The sequence below is a fragment of the Aquarana catesbeiana genome, linkage group LG01 (assembly GCF_042186555.1).
Source record: "Aquarana catesbeiana isolate 2022-GZ linkage group LG01, ASM4218655v1, whole genome shotgun sequence".
NCBI lineage: Eukaryota > Metazoa > Chordata > Amphibia > Anura > Ranidae > Aquarana > Aquarana catesbeiana.
This window is the reverse complement of record NC_133324.1, coordinates 350,640,087-350,659,351: the sequence shown is the minus strand read 5'-3', so window position 1 is coordinate 350,659,351 and position 19,265 is coordinate 350,640,087. Positions and strand designations below refer to the sequence as shown.

Here is a 19,265-nt window from a genome sequence, read left to right as displayed (position 1 = left end):
TTTTTGCGATTCGGCACTGCGTCGCTTTAACTGACAATTGCGCGGTCGTGCGATGTGGCTCCCAAACAAAATTGATGTCCTTTTTTCCCCACAAATAGAGCTTTCTTTTGGTGGTATTTGATCACCTCCGCGGTTTTTATTTTTTGCGCTATAAACAAAAAAAAAGTGTCAATTTTGAAAAAAAACGCATTCTTTTTTACTTTTTGCTATAATAAATATCCCCAAATAATATATATAAAAAAAAAATTTTTTTTCCCCAGTTTAGGCCGATACATATTTTTCTACATATTTTTGGTAAAAAAAAATCACAATAAGCCTATATTGATTGGTTTGCGCAAAAGTTATAGCATCTACAATATAGGGGATTGTTTTATGGCATTTTTATTAATAATTTTTTTTTTACTAGTAATGGCAGCGATCAGTGATTTTTATCGTGACTGCGACATTATGGCAGACACGTCGGACAATTTTGACACATTTTTGGGACCACTGGCATTTATACAGCGATCAGTGCGATTAAAAATGCACTAATTACTGTAATAATGTCAGTGTCAGTGAAGGGGTTAATGTGTGTCCTAGTTTGTGTTCCAACTGAAGGGGGATGGGGACTGTGCAGGGAAACTAACAGATCACTGTTCATACTCTGCATGAACTGACGATCTGTCAGTTCTCTGCTCAGAGAACCGGAAACTGTGTGTTTACACACACAGATCCCGGTTCTCCGTGTGCCCCGAGAGATCGTGGGAGCCCGGCGGTGATCGAGACCGCCAGATACTCGCATCGGCTCGGGGGGCGCACGTACCCCTAGTGGCCATCTGTGTTACCGATGTAACATAACGGCAAATCGCGCAGCCGAGCCATGTTGCCGCAGTGCAGCTGCGGCGGCTGGTCGGCAAACGGTTAACCACTTAAGGACCAGCCTCGTTTTGGATTTTAGGTGTTTACATGTTTAAAACAGGTTTTTTTGCTAGAAAATTACTTAGAACCCCCAAACATTATATATTGTTTTTTTTCTAACACCCTAGAGAATAAAATGGCAGTCAATGCAATACTTTTTTTTGCACTGTATTTGCGCAGCGGTCTAATAAGCGCACTTTTTTTGGAAAAAATGCACTTTTTTGAATAAAAAAATAAAACAACAGTAAAGTTAGCCCAATTTTTTTTCATATTGTGAAATATAATGTTACACCAAGTAAATTGATATCCAACATGTCACGCTTCAAAATTGCGCCCGCTCGTGGAATGGCGTCAAACTTTTACCCTCAAAAATCTCCATAGGCGGCGTTTAAAAAATTCTGCAGGTTGCATGTTTTGCTTTACAGAGGAGGTCCAGGGCTAGAATTATTGCTCTCGCTCTACCGGTCGTGGCAATACCTCACATGTGTGGTTTGACTACCGTTTTTCATAAGCGGGCGCTACTCACGTATGCGTTCGCTTTTGCGTACGATCTCGTCGGGACGGGGTGGTTTTTAAAAAATGTTTTTTAAATTTTTTTAATTTATTTTACATGATGTTATTTATTTTTACACAGTTTTAAAAAAAAAATTGTGCCACTTTTATTCCTATTACAAGGAATGTAAACATCCCTTGTAATAGAAAAAAGCATGACAGGACCTCTTAAATATGAGATCTGGGGTCAAAAAGAGCTCAGATCTCATATTTACACTAAAATGCAATAAAAAAAAATAAATTAAAAAAATTACATTGAAAAAAATGCGACTTTAAGACGTATGGGCGGAAGTGTCGTTTTGACGTCACTTCCGCCCAGCAGTGTCATGGAGACGTTTGTTTTTTGTTTTTTTTTTAATAATCAAAGCTTTACAATCACTTTGAAGTAACTCAATGCCAAAAGGCAAATCATGGCCTGCTCATGAAGGGGGTAAATTGGAGTAGTTAAACCCAAAAACAAAAAATTATACATATTGCAGCTAACCAATCCTTAAATGTGATGGCTGAATTAAGTTTCTTTTTTATGTTTTTTTTTCCTCTTTTATTTTCACCTACTGATCCAGCCAGTAACACACATGAGAGGAAATGTACTAAAACTAGAGCACTCATAATCTGGTGCAGCTGTGCATGGTAGCCAATCCGCTTCTAACTTCAGCTTCTTCAATTAAGTTTTGACAATAAATCCTGGTAACTGATTGGTTTCTATGCAGAGCTGCGCCAGATTTTACATGCTCCAGTTTTAGTAAATCCCCCCTCCATTTTCTGTCTTAAGGTGTCTCCACTGTGGATGAAGGAGCAATGGAGACACCTCCTGACAGAAGCATTGTCAATCTGGGAGAAGGTAGTGTTAGATGTACTAGCGCATTTAGGTGGACTTGACAAACAAATTAAAGCTGACCTCCAGCTAACACTTTTTTAGCAGTTACAGCTGCAGTTTTTTTTCTTATTGAGATAAAGGTATTACATGAAATGAATGAAAGCTGACCATTGTAAGCACCCCTCACATTGTTAAATAGTTTGTCTCAGCCCTCCCACTACCACTTTTGCTATAACAAACATGTTATACTTACCTGCTCTGCGCAGTGGTTTTGCACAGAGGAGCCCCAATTCTCCTCCTCTGGGGTCCACAGCTGGCTCCTCCTCTTCGGCGAGCCCCCCCCCCCATAGAAAGGCGCTTTCGGGCTCGCTCCTGAGCCACCCTGTCTACTTCTATTGACACAGACAGCGTGGATCAGCCCTGTCCCCTGCACTTTAGCCATGGAATTTTATTGAAAGCAGCGGGAGCCAATAGCTCCTGCTGCTATCAATCTGCCCTTTGAGGAGGGAGAAAGCGGAGAGAGATGCTGCTCTCTTGCACAGTGCTGGATTGAGATCAGGTAAGCATAAGGGGGCTGAGGGGGAAAATCTGTGACACAAAAGGTTTTTTTACCTTAGGGTATAGAATGCCTTAAGGTAAAAAAAACCTTTAGGCTTTAGAACCATTTTAAAGTATTAAAAATATCCTCCAGAGGAACCATGGATAACAACAGTGAGCAGTTCTGTCTTAAGTTGAGCTTATGCTTCTCCCTCAGCAGTCAGGGCAGATGTAATCAGACATACGGGTGGATTTACTAAAGGGCAAATAGACTATGCACTTTGGAAGTGCAGTTGCATTCTGCAAGTGCAGTGCACTCATTTTCCCAAGAGCTTAGTAAATCTGGTAAAGCTCTGCTGATTTTCATGTTCCAATCATGTGCAAGCAAAAATGCATTTTTTTTTCCCTTGCACCTTATTGGTTATCCGTTACAAAGTGAAACTTTACCACATTCACTAAGCTCTGGGGAAAAATCCAAAGTGCATAGTCCATTTGTCTATAATAAATCCACCCTGTAGCATTGCACATGCACCATGTCTTCTTACATGTTCATATGTAGCTGGCCTTTCTGCAGATCTTTTGGTGGCTAAAAGGTGGTATATGAGCTGGAAAAGCTGCAAATTCCTTTGTAAATAAGTCACAGTTATCATTTTTTTTGATAGATGCCTGATGCACATTTCACTTGTTTAGGCAATTCCCCCCACAATCTTTATTTTACTTTAGTTATATAATAAACACTCAAATGTATTTAATCATTGAGCAAAAACACACTCACAGGCATTATTCAATAAGGGTCCTTTCACACTGGGGCGGTTTGCAGGCGCTATTGCGCTAATAATAGCGCCTGCAAATCGACCCGAAAGTGCCGCTGCTTTCATTCCAGTGTGAAAGCCCCGAGGGCTTTCACACTGGAGCGATGCGCTGGCAGGAAGGTAAAAAAGTCCTGCCAGCCGCATCTTTGGAGCGGTGAAGGAGCGGAGTGTGTACCGCTCCTTCACCGCTCCTGGCCATTGAAATCAATGGGACGGCGTGGCTATACCGCCGGCAAAGCGCCTCTGCAGAGGCACTTTACGGTGGTTTTAACCCTTTCTCGGCCGCTAGCAGGGGGGTAAAACCGCCCCCGCTAGCGGCCGCATACCGACGGTAAAGCGCCGCTTACAATAGCGGCGCTTTACCGCCGACAATGCCCCCGCCCCAGTGTGAAAGGGCTCTAAGTAAAAATGCAAAATGAGCAATTTGAAACACAAATACTCTTGCTGCAGTTTCTCTATAGTTTCTTTCTTACTGCATCATTTTGTCACTAATTTCTTTTATTTGCTTGCTTAGGTATATCTAACTTTCTCTGCATTTGCCCCACTGTGCCTACCCTATGTCTAATTTGCAGTTTTTATTTTTTATAATTTTGCTTGTCCATGGTAGAATTTTCAACATATCAATAATTTTAACAAATAATAATATGATGTATCCTTGACATTTGTTTAGGTATTCTGCTGTCCCTTCTGTGCTTATGTTAGCCCTTCTGAAGAAAAAGTTCACAGTCATGCTGTGTCACAGCATGCACTGCAGCCAACTTTTCGGTGCCCATTGTGTCAAGAACAGCTGACAGGAACCAGTAATCTAAAGGCACACCTGGGACATGGACATAATGTGGTGTCAGAATGTGTGGAAAAACTGCTGCAGGTGGTGAGTTTAGAGAAAAAACTGTCAATAATTAAGTGTACATACAGTATCACACAAAAGTGAGTACACCCCTCACATTTTTGTAAATATTTTTTTCTATCTTTTCATGTGACAACACTGAAGAAATGACACTTTGCTACAATGTAACATAGTGAGTGTACAGCTTGTATAATAGTGTAAATTTGCTGTTCCCTCAAAATAACTCGAGCACTCATACATCTATTTCCCAAAGACAACCTCTGGATATGACGCTGAGCACGTGCACTCAACTTCTTTGGTGGACCATGGCAAGACCTGTTCTGAGTGGAACCTGTCCTGTTAAACCGCTGTATGGCCACCGTGCTGCAGCTCAGTTTCAGGGTCTTGGAAATCTTCTTATAGCCTAGCCCTAGGCCATTTTATGTAGAGCAACAATTGTTTTTTTTCAGATCCTCAGAGAGTTCTTTCCCATGAGGTGCCATGTTGAACTTCCAGTGACCAGTATGAGAGAATGAGAGCGATAACAGCAAATCTAACACACCTGCTCCCCATTCACACCTAAGACTTTGTAACACTAACGAGTCACATGACACCAGGGAGGGAAAATGGCTAATTGGGCCCAATTTGGACATTTTCACTTAGGGGTGTACTCACTTTTGTTGCCAGCGGTTTAGACATTAATGGCTGTGTGTTGAGTTATTTTGAGGGGACAGCAAATTTACACTGTTATACAAGCTGTACAATCACTACTTTACATTGTAACAAAGTGTCATTTCTTCAGTGTTGTCACATGAAAAGATATAATAAAATATATATATTACAAAAATGTGAGGGGTGTACTCACTTTTGTGAGATACTGTATATTCTGAAAAATTATAATAAGTCAAAGGTTTTTTTTTGTGTGCATACTGTTTTTATTTAATGAATGTATCTGTATGCTACAAGAAATATAGTCACATAAGCCCCAACAAAGTTTTCTGAACACAAACACACACTGGGGTGAATTTAATCAGAATTCAGCCTTAATTTGTTTCAGCCTGTGAACAAGAAATGGGCATCCCTATTAATATGCTTTCTTCAGATGATGACACAAAGACTGTATACAGAATACGAGTGGTTACCTCTATTGTAGATAAAGACTTTGAGAAAATGTGACTTCCTTTTACAGACCTCCGCACATGTTCACCTACATGTGAGCAGGTCACATGATTTTCTACCATTTAGTACACAAACCTTATACCATCTTTCTTTTCTGTTTCAGGCACAAAAGGTGCATATGAATTTCAGGACCAGGATTATTCCAGTGAAAATCATAGAGGAACCAGAACAATCTTCCTCGGAGATTCTACCCTCCAGTGAGTATTCATGCTGTCCTCTGTCTTAGTTTTGGTTGTCTTAACTGATTCTTTCCTTTATGTTTGATAGTAATATTTGGATGGTTATATTTTGCTGTTGACTTTAAGAATTCTTCATCCGTAATTTTCATTCATTATAGGTGAAGTCACAGATACATCCCCTCCAGGATCTCCTGGTGAAATTTCAACAAGCCCAAATGAAGCGACAGATTCTGTTGCTGATACTGACAAATTACAAGAAGAGACTGCATGTCCCTTGTGCCCTATAACCTCTGAAAATTCTCAAGAACTAAGGACCCACTTGGAGAAGGATCATCCAGAGTTTAGTCAGTCTGATATTCAGCAAGCATGTGAAGCACGTAGTCAAGAAGTTGAAGGTACAGAGCAAGATGATAAAAAGGGTTCTCAGGAAAGTACACCCGCTCATACTCAACATTCTACATATCGAAAAACCACCAACTTTGCCATGGATAAATTTATGGATCCTTCTAGGCCTCACAAATGTGTGGTATGCAAAGAATCCTTTACACAGAAAAATATCCTACTTGTACATTTTAATTCAGTATCACACTTGCACAAGGTGCGTAAAGCCTCTCTTGATCCTTCACTTTCTAACCGTCATGAATCTGGAGTGGGGTCTACGGGACATGGAGTACAAACAGGACAAGATAAACCCTACAAATGTACTGTATGCCATGTATCATACAACCAAAGCTCAACATTAGAAATTCACATGCGTTCTGTACTTCATCAAACCAGATCCAGGAGCTTGAAGCAGGACCCTACCAAGATTCCCCTAGAAAAACCTCAAAGAGACCCTGTATGTAAGAGTGAAACTACGACTGATTGCAGAGGAGAGACCATAGAGGTGCAAGGAGTGGACCTGCCCAAAAAGAGATCACAGCAGCTTGGTCCTTGTGTTGGAGTTCCCATTTTGCCTAATCCAGTTGCTCCACCTCCAGTGCAGCTATCCATGGATTTGTCTAGACCACCACCACTTGTCCAGCCTTCTCCGCTTTTTACATCATCACTCCTTCCCTCATTTCCACTGATACCTGAGGCTCTATTGAAACTCCAGCGTCAACAGCAGCAGCTTTTGCTTCCATTTTACCTGCAAGAACTCAAAGTTAGTGCAGATGGAGGACCAACACCTTTACTGTCCTTTGGAGGTGCTCAGCAGCCTCCATCCATCAAGGATGAGGGTGACCAACCCAGTGTAACACCCAGACCAGCGAATGAAAAGGATGAAAAAGTACCAGATGAGCGTGAGGCAGCAACTGGAGAAGCAGATGTTTCACAGAATCCAGAGTCTTCAACAAAGGCTTCTGCAGACCCTACTGGATCTGCAGCACGAGCATTGCTAGAGAATTTTGGATTTGAGCTGGTCACACAGTATAATGAGGGAAGGCAGCCACTTACTAGCCAAGTTCAGATTCAGCCACAGCCTCCTGCTCCACCACTTGATACATTGCCTATACCCGCTTCCACAGAGAGCCTTCAATGTGGTACTTGTGGTAAACATTTCTCAAACAGATTGATTCTTAAAACACACGAGGAGCACATGCACCAACGTTTGCTACCATTTGAAGCTTTGAGTAGATATGCTGCCAATTATCGCCGAACCTACGACAGTCATAACCCTGCTGGAGTCAATGCTGAAACAGGAGGTCCTTCAGCTACGCCATTAGACTTCTCTGTAACATCTCAACTCTCTCAGTGTTCCAAAGAGGTTGAAGACCAGGATTCTTTACCTGAACAGGCCATTACAGTTGAACAGCTTAGATTTCTACACAACCACCTGGATTTTCCTGGTCACCTGTTGGAAGAGCAGCTATTATGGGCAGCTGAAAAGACTGGATTATCCCCCGCAGCTATCAGGAAGTGGCATAAGCAGGGAGAGGGAAGCATCCAAGAGTCTCAAGAAGAAGAAGGAGAGGATTATTCTAAGACTGATCGTATGAGTCATCGACGATTTTCACGCACAAAATTCTCTGACTTTCAGACTCAGGCACTAAACAGCTTTTTTGAGTCCAGTGCATATCCTAGAGATAATGAAGTAGAGCAACTGTCCTCACTGCTAGGTCTTTCTGGACGGGTGGTGGTGGTCTGGTTTCAAAATGCTCGACAAAAAGCACGAAAGCAAGCTGCAGATTATGGAAATTCCCCTTCACCACCTCTGCATCCTGTTCAACCAGGGGAACGCCCTGCTGCCAACAGCAATGTTCCACCTTGCCGGAAATGTGGCATGAGCTTTCCTTGCATTTTTCATCTAATCCGTCACCTGAAAACTTGCTATAGTGACATCCGTGAAGAAGCAACTGAAACTGAAGAGAAAGAAGAGGAGTTGAATAGGTCTGCACAGACTGAAGAGTCAGTATCAGATCACACTGTAGGCACTGATCTCCCATTATCAATTAGCCAAGAAAAGCAAGATAAACCACAAAAGGAAACTAAAGTTGATCAAGAAGTTAATGCTCCGGTTATAAAAGAGAAAGCTGAGTCGCCTAAGGTAAATGAAGGAAATATATCAATATCTGAGCCAGGAGATCATCTTGTGGAGCCAAATGAATCTTCTGTCACTAACAGCAATGTTGACCAGAACCAAAACAAGACATTACCAAGTAATAGCCATCTTCAAGCACCTTTGATGGACCTCTCTGTACTTATTCCAGTGGGGGCTGGTGAAGTGGCCTATCAGAGAAAAAGAAAGCATGAAGAAGAAAGCCTCTCTCCAACTGGAAGTGATGGCGGTGACGAGCCTCCAAGAGACAAGCGTCTGAGAACCACTATTTTACCAGAACAGTTAGATATTTTGCATAGATGGTACTTGCAAGACTCCAATCCAACAAGAAGCACACTAGAACGCATATCTTTCGAAGTGGGCCTGAAAAAAAGAGTGGTTCAGGTTTGGTTTCAGAACACAAGGGCTCGTGAGAGGAAAGGCCAGTACCGAGGGGTACCACCTGGCACTATTTCAGCTCCTCGCCAGCAAGATGACTCTACAAATGAAGCAGCAAAAAGAGAAAGCTCTGGTTCAAGTTACTTTTATAATGCAACTCCAAGTCAAATTGTACCACAGCTTGTAGCCAAGTCATGCACATCAGCGATACAGACCAGTTCTTCAGTATCTTCTAAACCTCAGACTTCTTCCAGCCTCACAAACACTCAAGTTGCCAAGTCCCTGGTGAATCCAACCCAGGCTCTGTCAGGTCTGCTAAGCGCTGCACAAATTATGCCTGGCTTAGTTAATCCATCTCAAACAATCCCAAACCTTGCCAGCTCTTCCCAAGTTTTATCTAGCCTTGTTAATCCACCACAGTCATTATCAGGTTTAGTTAGCCCAAATCAAGCATTCCCAGGTCTTATTAACCCCGCCCATGTTCTGCCCAGCCTAGTGAGTACTCCCCAGTCTTCACAAGGATTGCTGTTAGCTTCCTTTCAAACTAAACCTGCAGCACCACCTGTTTTAGTGTCTTCCCCTCCTGAGGCTAAAGTGCATTCTTCTCCCATCCAGCAAGCACCTTCCCAGTTGCCAATAGCTGAACCTGACAAAACAGTAACTCTGTCAGTTAATGAGACACTGGATTGCTCTAAAATTAAACATTCAGAGCAACATACTACTGAGAATCAATCTACTGAGAATCAAGGAAGTTGCAACCAAAAACCTTCAGAAGAGAAAACAGCCCATAAAATGATGGACTCTCTGATGCACAGTCCACAGGCTGGAGACATCAGTGACTCATCAAGTTCAGATCCTGGTCCTTCTAGTCCTGGCAAAGGACCATTAAACTCTGAAGGCTTTTTAGGTTCCTCCGGAGCTAGACGCTATCGTACTCAAATGAGTAGTCTACAGTTAAGGATACTTAAGGCATGTTATTCAGAATATCGCACCCCAAGCATGCAGGAATGTGACTGTCTCGGCAGTGAGATTGGGTTGCAGAAGAGAGTTGTTCAGGTTTGGTTTCAAAATGCCAGAGCCAAAGAAAAGAAAGCTAAACTCCAAGGACTGGTTGGCACAACTCCTTCCAGTGAAGGACCTCAGCCTACTGAGTGCACTCACTGTAATGTTAAATATGGGCCTACCATCCCATGCCGTGCCCACATATTCTCAAGACAGCATATTGCAAGGCTTCGAGCATCAATACAACAGCAGCTAAAGGAGGAAAGCCGTTACCGTGACACACATCCAAGTGCAGGAGCACCGCCTGTTTCAGAGAGCAAACCAACCTCACAGATGCTTAACTTCCAGACTTCTGCTACAGTGGCACCACAAATCCAGAGGATTACACCCCTGCTGATGCCAGGACAGGGCATTCCTGCACCTATAGGTGGATTGGCCACATTTAACACAGGTAAAACCAGCTTGTCATTAGGCAGCATAGAAGAGTAGAGTCACAGTACACAAACATGCCTTGAAAAGTGCTAGGTGCTGAGTACTGGAATTATTTTAGTATTCAAATTATCACCATTAATACTAAAACAAAGAAGATGTTCACCTCTAAATATGAAACAAAAGGTTGCAAATTAAATAAATATGCAGGGATCTAAAGTGTCATTAGACCCAAAAAACAAAAACATTTGTATTGCAACTTACCTATCCTTGAAGTGGTTTTAAAGCCTTAAGGTTTTTGTTAATTCGAGAGCCCACACGGGTGCCCCCATGGAAAGCTGCTTTCCGTGGGGGCACTCGGCGAAAAGGAGGGGCCTGGATCGCTACCTGGAGACCCCAGAGGAAGAGGATTGCGGCTGCTCTGTGCAAAAGCATTGCACAGAGCAGGTAAGTATAACATGTTTATTATTTTAATTAAAAAAAAGAAGGTTTAATGTCACTTTAAATATGGTGTCAACATTAGTTTTTCAGGCTTTTCTTTTTTCTACCCGGTAAACCAGCCAGTAGCACACTTCCTGTCTTAGGGTGTCTCCAGTCTGGATGGAGGAGCAACAGAGACATCTTTGGACAGCAGCATTGTCAGTCTTGGGAGAGGGTAGTATAAAATTGACATAGATTTAGACGTACTAGTCTAACAAATTAAAGCTGAACTAACATTTTTAAGAGGTTACAGCAATGTTTTGTTTTCCTTTTGGGATAAAGGTTTTACATAAATTAATAAAAGCTGACCATTGTAAGCTCCCCTGTCAGTGTTAAGTGGTTTGTCTCAACCCTCTAAGGCAGGCCAAAGATTATGGAATTTCCTTTCCTAGAGCTATTGTGTTCTCGTGGGGGGGTGGGGTGGAGCCATCCCCGCCAGGAGAACTAAATGATTATTGCTAGTGGCTATAGTCACTAGCAAGAATCGCATACTGGAAATCCGACATGCTGGCTGTACCCAAGTCAATCGAGGGATCGACTTGGGTACAGTCAGCCTGCCCATAGATGGATCGAATCTCGGCCAGTTTGAACTATCTATGGCCGGCTTTACTGACATTTTGGACAGCTTGGACTGTTAAAGGAATGTCAAAAATAACAGACTTACTGGCCAGATCAACAAGGGAAAAAAATGAATGCAGCCACCACATCTAAGAATTGGCAAGATGCAATATAAAACATTTTTGTTTGTGGGTTTAATACCGCTTTAAGCAAACTAGTATTTTCAGAAGTTATCACCCTTTTCCGTTATACATGATAAATGCAATATCTGAGCTTAACTGTTTACTATATTATTGTGCATTAGTCATGTCAGTGCTGTTTACATGGTCACTTGATGATGCATTCATTTTGCTGTATTGTAAACAGTCAGCAATAGGCAGCTAGGTTTAGACAGCATGTTGAGTTTCTTACAACAAATACATATATTTCCTGACAGTTGGTGTCAGCTGGGCAGTAACAAGCAAAATAAGGTTGGCACAATGTTCTTGATAAGATTAGTAAAAAATAACCTTTAGGGGTTGTGTGCCACATATATGAAATAGGAACGTCTGTGTTACTACAGCTACCAGTTGGACTTTAATGTGCACAGAAATCAGGAATTGGCAAATTAAAGCTTGAATGGGATTTGTTTAGGTAGGGAAATGCAGAATGCTTTTACCTAGAATATGTTAATAAATATGCCAAACTATTAAAGTAGGATATATGGGGGTTGCCAACTTAACTCTTTCTGAAAATGACACAGAACAAGTAAGCAGATCAGAAAAGTCAGAGAAAGGGTCAGAAATCCTTATCTCTATACTTACTGTGGATCAGCTACTAGAAGGATTTCAGAAAAAGGGTCAGTATGACAGCCAGGTACCTAGCATTTTCAAGAGATGAGGTCAGCAATGGCATCTATCTTGACTGGTTTCCTTTATGTATCATTTTTTAGGAACCACAACATTCCTGACATTGTTGTTTTCAGTTTCCAGTCTATGGGGTTCCACCTGTTACTTTAGTGACATGGCAGCTTACAAATTAAAATCTATAAAATTTACATTTACAATTTCCATTAGTTGTAAACTAAATTTTCAGGGGAAAAATGATTGACCCATGCCTGTTCTAGTTCTTTACAGAACTCTCAGACAGCCACACACTGGATATAAGTGAAAGCAGCAAAAAACATGTTTCAGCTTTAACCCTATCGCTGTCAGACCCTTTTTTTTTTTTACCTCAGGTGGCCACAACATTTTTGCTTTTTTTCACTTACAACTTCCAAAGTTTGTAAAAGACCCTTCAAGCCATATGTTTTCTGAAAGTAACAGGGCCTGTTGAAATAAAAGCTGCTGCTACTGATTTTGAATGGCCATGATAGCTGTGCAAATGTTTGTCAAGACTATATTTCAATAAAAATACTGAAAAATATTTTTTAGCACACACAAATACAACGTTTACTAAACTAGATAAAACTGTATTAAGGTTAATAAATAACAAATATTTTCACATTTTAAAATGCGCCTTTTTTACCAAACAATTTTTTAAAAATACGAAAAAAAGCAAAACTGTAAATAAGCAACTAAATGAAAATCCTTGAGGCTAGCTTCACACCTACAGTGGCTTGCGAAAGTATTCGGCCCCCTTGAACTTTTCAACCTTTTGCCACATTTCAGGCTTCAAACATAAAGATGTAAAATTTTTATTTTTTGTGAAGAATCACCAACAAGTGGGACACAATTGTGAAGTGGAACGAAATCTATTGGATATTTTAAACTTTTTTAGCAATTAAAAAACTGAAAAGTGGTGCGTGCAAAATTATTCGGCCCCTTTACTTTCAGTGCAGCAAACTCACTCCAGAAGTTCAGCGAGGATCTCTGAATGATCCAATGTTGTCCTAAATGACTGATGGTGATAAATAGAATCCACCTGTGTGTAATCAAGTCTCTGTATAAATGCACCTGCTCTGTGATAGTCTCAGGGTTCTGTTGAAAGCGCAGAGAGCATCATGAAGACCAAGGAACACACCAGGCAGGTCCGTAATACTGTTGTGGAGAAGTTTAAAGCCGGATTTGGATACAAAAAGATTTCCCAAGCTTTAAACATCCCAAGGAGCACTGTGCAAGCGATCATTTTGAAATGGAAGGAGTATCAGACCACTGCAAATCTACCAAGACCTGGCTGTCCCTCTAAACTTTCAGCTCAGACAAGGAGAAGACTGATCAGAGATGCAGCCAAGAGGCCCATGATCACTCTGGATGAACTGCAGAGAACTACAGCTGAGGTGGGGAGAGTCTGTCCATAGGACAACAATCAGTCGTACACTGCACAAATCTGGCCTTTATGGAAGAGTGGCAAGAAGAAAGCCATTTCTCAAAGATATCCATAAAAAGTCTCGTCTAAAGTTTGCCACAAGCCACCTGGGAGACACACCAAGCATGTGGAAGAAGGTGCTCTGGTCCGATGAAACCAAAATCAAACTTTTTGGCCACAATGCAAAACTATATGTTTGGCGTAAAAGCAACACAGCTCATCACACTCAACACACCATCCCCACTGTCAAACATGGTGGTGGCAGCATCATGGTTTGGGCCTGCTTTTCTTCAGCAGGGACAGGGAAGATGGTTAAAATTGAGGGGAAGATGGATGCAGCCAAATACAGGACCATTCAGGATGAAAACCTGTTGGAGTCTGCAAAAGACCTGAAACTGGAATGGAGATTTATCTTCCAACAAGACAATGATCCCAAACATACAGCAAAATCTACAAAGGAATGGTTCACAAATAAATGTATCCAGGTGTTAGAATGGCCAAGTCAAAGTCCAGACCTGAATCCAATCGAGAATCTGTGGAAAGAGCTGAAAACTGCTGTTCACAAACGCTCTCCATCCAACCTCACTGAGCTCGAGCTGTTTTGCAAGGAAGAATGGTCAAGAATTTCAGTCTCTCGATGTGCAAAACTGATAGAGACATTCCCCAAGCGACTTGCAGCTGTAATCGCAGCAAAAGGTGGCTCTACAAAGTATTAACGCAAGGGGGGCGAATAATTTTGCACGCCCCACTTTTCATTTTTTTATTAGTTAAAAAAGTTTCAAAAATCCAAAAGATTTCGTTCCACTTCACAATTGTGTCCCACTTGTTGGTGATTCTTCACAAAAAATAAAAATGTTATATCTTTATGTTTGAAACCTGAAATGTGGCAAAAGGTTGAAAAGTTCAAGGGGGCCGAATACTTTCGCAAGCCACTGTACATGTTGTGGTAACGCACGATCCACAGTGTGGTGAGTTGAAGTCCTGCTGCGCTGTAAAGCCACGTACACACGGCAGACTTTTCGACCGGACTGGTCCGACGGACTTTCAACGGACTTCCGATGGACTTTCTAACGAACGGACTTGCCTACACACGATCACACCAAAGTCTGACGGATTCGTACGTGATGATGTACACTGGACTAAAATAAGGAAGTTGATAGCCAGTAGCCAATAGCTACGTCGGTTTTTGTCCGTTGGACTAGCATACAGACGAGCGGATTTCTGGGTCCGGCGGAGTTACGGCGTAAAGATTTGAAGCATGTTCCAAATCTAAAGTCCGTCAGATTTTTGACTGGAAAAGTCCGCTGAAGGTCCGATGAAGCCCACACACGATCGGATTGTCTGCCGGACTCAGTCCGTCGGACCAGTCCGGTCGAAAAGTCCGACCGTGTATACGCTGCATAACCCTTACATCAGTTGCAATAAAAGGTTTAAAAACAAAATAATACTGATTATTACTAGCTATGTCTATCGCTGATTGATACCTGTGCCTGTCGAGCCTGAACAGTGCAATGATAGGTTGTCGACGGCAGCAGCTATTATTCTTTACTGTTCACAGAGCCAGCGTGTACCTGCAGTGATCATGGCTGTACACACACAACTGTGTTAGAAAAGCTAATACAAAAATATGCTGACAAGGGCTTGTACTGCAAAAAACTCACGTGCATATATTACTACTACTGAAGGATGCTGCCATACAGTTGGATACAGTCATAGAAATGATAATATACTCTCAAAATTCTATAAACAATAATCACATGGACAGGATTTTTTTAGCTAGTTTAGGTCTAAGCAGCTTCATCTTCTGATAATTAGCTTTCCTCCTTGAACAATATCAGTTTTGATATCAAATAGGCTTGTTTCAGAAAATAATTGTAGCCTGGCTGCATCAGCTCACCCCTGTGGTCATTGTGAGGTTGATTTTCTAAAATGTGAGAGTGCAAAATCTGGTGCGGCTCTGCATAGAAACCAATCAGCTTCCAGGCATTATTGCCTAATTAGTTAATTAAAGTGGAGGGCCACCCTGAAAAAACTTACCTAAACCCTTGTTGCTAGGCAGTCTTCCTAATCTGCCTCTTCCTTTTCCGCGGCGTCTTCTGCTCCTCTGTGAGCGGCCCCGTTGTCTTCTGGGAACTGTGTGTGTTCCCAGAAGACTACGGGGCCATTCACAGAGCGCCTGCCAGTTTCCTACTGCGCGAGTGCGCAGTAGGAAACTGGCAGTTAAGCCGCAAGGCTCCACTGCCTGTTTCCCTTACCTAGGATGGCGGTGCCGGGACCTGAGAGCCGAGGGACGGGTCGGCCTCGGGCGGTCGACATCGCGGGCACCCAGGACAGGTAAGTACTTATTTAAGGTCAGCAGCTACAGTGTTTGTAGCTGCTGACTTTTGATTTTTTTTTTTTTTTACGGCCAGAATCCTGCTTTAATTATGCAATAATTCAGTTAGTTAAAGAAGCTGAAGTTAGAAGCTGATTGGCTACCATGCAGAGCTGCACCAAATTTTGCACTCCCCAATATTAGTAAATCGACCCCAGTATAACCATTTACTGGAATTTTAAATTTGTCAAATTTGACCATGTATGGCTAGATCTGTAAAATAATAACCTGTTGTTTTTTATTTTTATTGTACTTTCCTCACTTAGGACTCATGGTGCTTTATCTGCTGTTGGGGCAGCCATCTTGGGCACCTTCAGTAGGATATTATACTAGAGGCAATTAACAAACCAGCATATCTTTGGAGTACCCACACCCACACAAGCACAGGGAGAACATGCAAACATACAGATAGCGTCATGACCAGACTCCAACTGAAGAGCCCAGGGCTGGAAGGCAAAAGTGCTGGCCACTAAGCCAATGTGCTTTCCCACACTTTACGTGTACAGTATGTTTATATTTATTGTAAACCTTAACCGGATGAAATATAGTTTTCTAAAGTATTGTGTATCAAAAACAGCCACCCCCCCCTTTATTTTATTAAATACTGCGTTTACCCTTTATTGTTGCATATTAGCACTGTCAATCTTCCACAGCTTTTCTGCAGTCACTTCCTCACTACATGCATCAACATACAGGTTAACATACCTGTGCAGTGTGCCTCAGCATGGTCATTTGTAGTCTCCAACAAAAATTTTTGACAGGGTGACAATGCAGGAGAACAATTGAAAGATGGGTAAAGGTATCGTCGCCCTATAATAGGACGTTTTGGAACAAGGGCCTTTATAGAACTATCGCCTGGTAAAATATTTAAATGGGTTTTGAAATAGCAAAAAGGCAGAAGTGAAAGAAATGCATGATTTGGCTGCACGGAACAGTTTTCCCCTGTTGTTATATCTGTTTGTCTGGCTAATAAGAAAGAGAAATAACCACAACATTTAAAAAGGTCGCATGATCGCACAGCGGCGTTGTGCTAGAAGGTATTTAGAATTATAATTTTAAAAAACTGACATACTGTACTTAATATCTTCCTAAAACAGAAGGGAATAGAAGTAATTTATAAATGAGACTTAACAACAACTTTAATGAACTGTGAATCTCAGAACAGTCTCAACTGATCTGAAATGCAAGTAGAATAGTAGATGGAAGTGATTTACATACATTACTTTTCAGCCACAGCGAAATAGCGCAAGGAGGGGAGGGGCAGGTAGGAGATCGGCTCTCACGCACCGACTACTGAACTGAGAGGCGGGGGAAAGAGAGAGAGACTGAACACATAGTGTGATGACAGAGGGATGTAAACTGACCATGGTATCATGAATCAACAAGCATGATTTTCGTAGTCAGTACACATAAGGGGACACAGGAACAAGCAGGATCAACCAGGTATTTTATAACATGGGGACAAATTACACTGCAGAAGCACTATGCTATAGATCACGCTTTAAAGGAACAGGAAAACTTTTTTTGGGGTTACAACTGCTTTAACAGGTTTTAACGCTTTGACCTCCTTCTAAGCTGTATCAACCTGTTTAGATGTTGGAAGATCTAATGTGATTGTACAGTCATTTTGTAATGTGAGAGGTGAGCTTAAGTGTTTGGACTTCCTGAGTAAATCAAGAACACAGAGGAGTGTGACCTGTGTCCCTTGATGAACTCCAAGAAAAGATTTATTTTCTCAAATGTTCATCAAAGGACACAAAAACAGTAGATTTCAGAAACATTGGGATGTCCCAAAACAGTCCAACTGAGGGGAGGGAAACACAAACGCTAACAGCCTGAGACAAAGACAACAGCGCAACAAAACACTGGGGGTGCCTGTAGCTTAACCTCTTGGCGCCAGCGCCTCCCGGGCCTTTAAGAGGTTTAGGATGCCGGAGATGGGTTTAAGATCATTTTACCGCCGTGATTGCAAGTCACAGTAGTCACATGATCGGAAAGCTCCTGATAGCAAGTAGCGATCGGGAGCTTTCCGTTAGTTGCCGGTAACTGTGCCAGAAGTGCGCTCTCAGTACAGCTGTATCTACACTAATTCACGCAAATATGTGGCTGCTCGGTGCCAAGGCCCACCTCCTTAGAGGCCGCATATATGCGTGCGGCCGGTGCCAAGGGGTTAAAGAGTTTTTTGCAGGACCTTGTATCCAAAGATGCCTGAGCATCCACCTGGTAGAACTTAGAGAACATATAAGTAGTAGTGGCCTTTGAGAGGCAGATGCGTAAGGCATATAGGCCCAGGAAGTACTCACAAATCTGGTTTAATGCACTTTAACTGGAAAGGGTAAAATCTAATCCTAAAACCAGTAGGCTTGAACAATGACATGTCTGATTCACTGAGAGATGATCAAATGGGAAGTAGGTTGTTCTTTGCAGATACCTTCTGGAATGACAGTCAGTTTGTCTGAAGGAAGATGTAGCTGAGAGTTAGACATGAACAGCTATGACCATATCAAAGCTATGGAGGGCTATCTTCCTAGGATGAACTCGAGTAGGACAGAGGGATGGAAGGATAATGTTCTGGTTAAGGTGGAAGGTAGAAACCACCTTAGGAAGAAAAGGGTCTCAATACAACTTTGTAATTGTGAAGAATCAGAAAGGGTTCTTTACAAGATAAGGCAGCTAGCTCAGACACTCATTTAATACAGGTGATGGTAATTAGGAAAACTGCTCTGAACTACAGTGGAAAAAGTTATATCCCTATTAGCATTAAAAGAAGGTCTTTTAAGAACCAGTTTAAGATCCCACAGAGTCACTAGAGGCTATACAGGTAGGACTGTATGAGCTACACATTGTGCAAAGGCTTTGCAGAGTTAAATTCAAAACAATAAGTCTTTGTAAAAAAAAATCACAAAAGCTGAAATTTGTCCCTTGATGGAACTTAAAGCCATATGTTGACCCAACCCAGATTGTAGAAAGATCAGGATGTAACTTCTTCAACCTCACACTGAAGTAAGCCTTCCTTGTGCTATGGTAGACCTTACTAGCTTTCAGAAGTGTAGGAATGGCCAGGTCAAAATAACCTTATCTCTTAATACCTGGGCTTCAACAGCCAAGTTGTCAAAGCCGCTGACTGTGAAGCAGAGTGGCAAACTGGAACTTAAGACAGAAATTTCAGATGATCTAGAAGAGCACACAGGGTGTCTGCTAATAGCCTGACGTAGTTGAACTACCTTGGTCTCCCGAACCTATTTGGTACAAAGAGAACAACTGATATGCCCTCTATTTCACTCCTGTGGAGCAGATAAGGAAGGGGCTTTAGAGGGCATAGATCAGGTTGTTCTGATTCCACTGAGCTATCAGGGCATCCACTGCTTCTGCCAGGGGAAACCAGACCAGAAACGACCTTGTCCTTGGTATCTAGCACAG

At 41.9% G+C, this 19,265-nt stretch overlaps 1 protein-coding gene across 1 annotated transcript in view; it reads left to right on the top strand.

Annotated features, from left to right (window-relative positions):
* Positions 1-19,265, top strand: part of ZFHX2 (zinc finger homeobox 2) — a 101,506-nt gene that overhangs the window by 74,523 nt on the left and 7,718 nt on the right. The window contains exons 7-9 of the mRNA XM_073632594.1: positions 4,286-4,486; positions 5,724-5,817; positions 5,958-10,169. Coding sequence (XP_073488695.1) covers positions 4,286-4,486; positions 5,724-5,817; positions 5,958-10,169 — 4,507 coding nt within the window. The remainder of the gene's footprint in view (positions 1-4,285; positions 4,487-5,723; positions 5,818-5,957; positions 10,170-19,265) is intronic.